General features: G+C 39.7%; 1 protein-coding gene across 1 annotated transcript; it reads right to left on the minus strand.

Moving 5' to 3' along the window:
• Positions 1-626: 626 nt before the first annotated feature.
• On the minus strand, positions 627-2,340 carry LOC126160810 (uncharacterized). Its single transcript, XM_049916931.1, has 2 exons — positions 1,999-2,340; positions 627-1,130 (listed from the first exon to the last, which is right to left on the minus strand). The coding sequence occupies exons 1-2, from the start codon at positions 2,338-2,340 to the stop codon at positions 627-629; spliced, it is 846 nt and encodes a 281-aa protein (XP_049772888.1).
• Positions 2,341-5,693: the final 3,353 nt, after the last annotated feature.

Raw genomic sequence — 5,693 nt, forward strand, 5'->3', positions numbered from 1 at the left:
CATTGTTTTCTGCGATGTTTCGCAAATGTTTCCGACTTTGTTTCTGGTCTCTGTTTCCGTCCACACTGGCGGCAAACATTTCTCGTGTGTTCACGCCGTCTGCAGTGCCCCTTGTGTTATTGTGTTCGTATCTCTGCTGCTGCGTTATGTCTGGTGTCGAAGAAACAATAATGATATGTGGAGCTGCATTATTAATGCTAGAAGGTTTACACAAACAAAATGAAAGGCGTCCTCGTCGTTGGTGGAGAAAAACATTCTATAGAAGAACTGGCGGAAATAACCTGCTACGTGAGCTGAGTATGGAAGACGGCTCTGGCTTCCGCAACTTCACTCGGATCTCACCTACCGATTTTGAATATCTGCCAAATATGATATCATCATTTGTTTCAAAAAAAGACTCGAATTTCAGGAAAGCTATTTCAGTCAACCAAAGGCTTGCAGTTACTCTTCGTTTCCTGGCAACAGGAGATTCATTTCAGAGCCTTGCGTATTTATTTCGCATTTCGAAACAAGCAATATTTAAAATAGTACCTGAAGTATGTGGAGCTCTGGTGGAAGTACTGAAGGATTATGTAAAGGTAAGTAAATGAAAAACATCGTTAAATAAGCATATTTTCGAAGTGTTATTATTTCTCAATTACGTTACATAATTCGTCAAACACAACTTCTTCAACTGCGTTGTCACTGTCTTCATAGCTTGTAAATGTAACAGGGGAATTGTTACTTGATGATGATGATGATGATGATGATGATGGCCCTGCTACATTCATACCACTTTTCGACTGCTCACTTTCTAAATACGCTACATGTTGTTTCATTAATACATCATTAAGCAAAGCCATTGTTTTTGCTCGTTCTAACTCGAGCAATTTCCTTAAAACTGATGCCACATACTGCCCATACGCACTGCATTCATCGTCCTTGTCTTCCTGTTTTTGCAGCACTTTAGTTAGCAATTGAGACGCAATCTTGAAGTGTTGCTGCATGTCTTTTTTCTCGCCCATCATCCTTCTGATTTTTGGTGGTGGAGGACTGGAAGGTCCAGCTGCAACCTCTTCATCCTCATTTGTGCCCTCTGGCGAATGTACGAAAACCTGAAAATCAAATTTCTTTCTTTCAGATACCTGCGACTGAAAACGACAGGAATGAAACAGCATGTTTATTCTCACAGATTCTTCAGTTCCCCCATTGTGTCGGAGCAATTGACGGGAAACATATCGTGCTACAGTGCCCTGTTGGTAGTGGAAGTGAATATTATAATTATAAAGGTTCATTCAGCATTGTGCTGCTTGCTGTCGTCGATGCCAGCTACAACTTTTTGTACGCAGATATCGGCTGCCAAAGCAGAATATCAGATGGTGGTGTGTTCAAAAACGCGAGCATAAATGAGTTAATTAACAAAAAGAAACTTAACTTGCCACATGCTGAATGCTTACCAGGTGGCACCAAGGCCCTACCATATGTTTTTGTAGCAGACGATGCTTTTCCCTTACAGGAAAACATTATGAAACCCTACCTGGGAAAACATGTTAAAGGTTCAAAAGAGAGAGTTTTTAATTACAGACTTTCAAGGGCCAGAATGGTTGTTGAGAACACTTTCGGCATATGGCCTCAGTTTTTCGTGTGTTTAGAAAACCTATGTTGCTACAAACGGAAAAGGCAAAAACTGTCACACTTACAGCTGTATGTCTCCACAATTTTTAAGGCGAAATGCTGCGGCAAGGAACCACTACACCCCACATGGGAGCTTCGATTCCTACGATTTACAAACAGGTGAAATGATTCCAGGCACATGGAGACGAGATGACACGGCATCAGTTTTCATTTCAGCACAGAACATACCAAGGAAAGCTGCTACCACGAATAAATAAATTCGAAACGAATTTGCTAATTATTTTTTAAGCCCACAAGGAAGTGTACCGTGGCAAAATAACTATGGGTGAATGTGACTGTATACTATAAAATACAAATAAAGACAAACAAGCATAATTTTCGTACCTCATTTTCCACAGTATCTCTTGTCCCCTTTGGCTCATGTACATCGTCCAAGAACTGCAGCAGCCGACAGCCGAACCAGTTCGAGTCATATGCAGAGTCTGCACCACTACCAGATGGTCTGCTGGCAATAATTTTACTTTTCTCGCGCCTGTACGCAACCACGAGCGATCGTATTTTTTTCTCAACACTTTCCTTGTCCGTGCCAAAAGCTGCTGCAATTTTTGCAAGTGCATCGTGTTTTTTAACGGTGTTTTTGTATTCCTTGCTCCGGACGTTCCATAAACAATCCTCCCCCTGGCACATTGCAATTAAATCGACAATTTGTTGCCTTGACCACTCCATTATTCTACAAAAACAAAGCGAAAACGAAAACGAAAATGACAGTAAACAGAACACCACTAAACAGTTGACGACACACACACACACACACACACACACACACACACACACATACGCTAGCGCCGTGCAGCGGTGACAAGTGGTAGCTAGCCTGAAACATTGTTTCCTTTGATCTGTACCGACACTGCTACGGATAGATGTTTCTGTGTTTCCAAACATGTTTCGAAACATGTTTCCAAATGGTGTCCACATCAAGCTACCGGAAACATGTTTTGAAAACATGTTTCAGTCTCAGTGTGTACGCGTCTTTATGTTTTTACTTGGTTTTCATTTGTTTTCTGACAACTCCAGCAGTGGACAAGTTTGTGATCCCACGCTCAAAGTCAATGTTGTGTTGTGTAATTAATAACGTTGTGTTTCAGTGAATGGTACACTGTGATACATTTTTGAATGGGTTTTTAGGAGAGGAAATGAATTACCGAATAAAAAATACAGGGTTCCATTAAAAAAAGTCATACTGCTGTTCATATCTTTGTAAAAAACAAAGCTACAACGAAGGGATATCATGCTGATTGATGTCCCTCTGACGGCTAAAGTACATTTGGTTGAAACATTTTGAAATTTGCGTCTGGACAAACAGTTATTAAGGGTGGTCAAGATAAATGGGACATCCTGTATCTAATTTGTTGAAATGTGTTGCTGACATAGGCAGATCTACTTTCATGACAATGTTTTTCGAACGACTTGAATTCCCCCTCTCATGAAGCACACTTGGCTAGCTTCCGCATTTCTGTCGCACGCATTATTCTCAGCTGCTGACGATACACTGACCATTCTGTTGTGCGACATATCATTTTTTTACTTTTCTCAATAACAATTATTTTATTCGCGAATCACACATTGTCAGTTTGGCAAGTCGTAGTCGAATAACCAGCATCTGGCACGTGCGAGTCATTCTACCTGAACGGTACGGTCGTCATTATTTTAATACTGCTCAGGTGAAGAAGAGGAATAAAATCCTTTGGTAAGTTTCCATTCAAGTCGTTCAGTGTTAAAAATTCGATGGGTTATGGAGATACAACCAAAATTCCAACAGAATTGGCGATTTATTTTTGTGTGAGCCGTTAACCTTTTCTCATTCGAAGAAGCATCACCATTTACGAGTAATGGCCACATTTCTCTTGTTGACTGGTTTAAGTCTACTTCTTTTGCCAAAACAGTACAATTTGCACAAGCTCACTTTTGGAGTAGCTATTGTGACAGAATTGTTAAACAGTGTCCCTTTAAACAAGTAATTGGCTACCAGAGAGTTCAATAGCTTACGAAAAACCTTATTGTGTCGGTTTGTGGTAACATAAGAGAAGGAATTTCATGTTTATTTTCATACTAGGAAACCCTTGTTTCAGTAGCTGTCGATAACTCGTAAAAATTAGCAGTCACTGGAGTGAAAAAATAGGAAGTACAACTTCTGATATATCTCCATAGATAAGAAAGTTCAGTGTGTTTACGAGCTGGCAAAATACTCTACTCCTTGTATGCCATCATTCGCCAAAATCTAGTTTCGATGCCTCGATCGGTTTAGGAGATGAGCGATGTTGTGAATATTTCATTCTCGCGAACGTGAGATCGGGAGTGAACGTGCTACATAGAATCCATTTTCTCGAACTCAGAAACAGATGAGAGACCTCCTCCCAAGTATAAAGAAAAATTCAATATGTTAGCTAAATATGGTGTAATACGCATTGCAAAGTTTTCGAATTATGCGCAGTGTCTTACTAAAATGTGTATATCACAATAAGTATGACCGTTAGCGAGATGGTGAGCACTTCGCCACGATGCTGACATATATTGCTAAAAGTAAGGCAAAAATCAAATATTTTTACTGAATAGTTTCTATAAAATCGTTTGAGAAAGATTACTGGGTGCGCGCGATACGTTTCGTTCTGTCAGCGCAGAGCGTCGCCAACCGGCTCTTACGGAGAATGTGTGCGCGCGTATCAATACGTTTCACTTCGCTAATCACTACCGCTACTGACTACATTTCAACTTCAAAATTCATGTTCGAGGTTTCACGTCTTGTACTGTTGACATGAAAACCTACAGACACGCTGCAGAACTATACTCTCTTCATCGTAAGAATAAACCTGATGTACACTTTATGCCATGTATTCCTCCGCGTTTGCTTGAATCTCATTGGATTTCGTTTCACGTAGAGCGGAAGACAAGCCGTGACCAGCACACTCAAGTACAATAATAAGGATAAGTTTTGTGCTATGTTACGGGACATAGACTGAACGATTAAACTTTGACAGCACTGGCCAGCCAGCGGACCAACAACCCGCAATGGTGTGAGAATTTGCAGTTGAGACGTAAAAGGAGACGAGCAAAGAAACAATATAGCTTCGAATGTCATTTAATTTTTAAAAAAGAATGAAATAATATTCAGCAAAATCCCAGCACTGCCGCACGCTTCTTAGGTGACGTGATGGAAAGCATAAAATGCTCTCTTTCTTTCCTCATAGTATTCTAAATACAAACAAGAGTGATGAAAATTCCTAACTTAAGCACAGGGTAATTTTTCTGAGCAAGCTATGTGTGATGCAAAAGCTTACTGCAGGAATTTCACCGTACTGTTGTCTATTGAAGCCAAAGAAGGTATTAATTACAGTCAGACTTCAGGTAATCTCTTAGCTCCTTCCTTATCCGAATTCGAGAAAAACGTTTCACTTATGGAACTGTCATATGCTACGTTGATAACTGGTCGATCAACAACAGAATCCACGAAGCGAACCAGGCATCGCATTTTCTCCGTTTATCACGTGCCGTTCTGTATCCCTCTAGCGTTCGGCAGTGACAGGTGGAAAAGCTGCGTGCATTAGTTCCAGTACGTCTGGCAGCTTAACAGTCTTGTTATTTCTCGGGACATGTACCTTAACGTGGCTCCAGATCATATTGTATAATGGTGCAGTGGCAAAAATGCAGAATTTGTACGGTGTGTTCGATGCTATGAAAATGATTGTTTTCCATGTTTCTACGACACTTAGCTACATCTGAGGTACAAGATAATGGACATAGTCCAAATAAAGAGTATTTAGTTTTTCATTTTTGCCTTAAAAATTAAGCTGGTATGTTTTCTTACTTAAGCAACTTTATTAAAAGTCTTTCATAAAATATCGATAATTAGGAATTTATATTTGAAATGAAAACAGGAATTTCGTGTGCAATATGTCATTAGAAAGAAGAAGACATGCATTATTCATAAAAAATGATTATGAATTTTACAATTACGAGATGTAGGTATTTCAAATTGAACGAGAATAAAAATGTCTTTGACGAGACTTGAACCATGATTTGCA

The sequence above is a fragment of the Schistocerca cancellata genome, chromosome 2 (assembly GCF_023864275.1).
Source record: "Schistocerca cancellata isolate TAMUIC-IGC-003103 chromosome 2, iqSchCanc2.1, whole genome shotgun sequence".
Classification (NCBI taxonomy): Eukaryota; Metazoa; Arthropoda; class Insecta; order Orthoptera; family Acrididae; genus Schistocerca; species Schistocerca cancellata.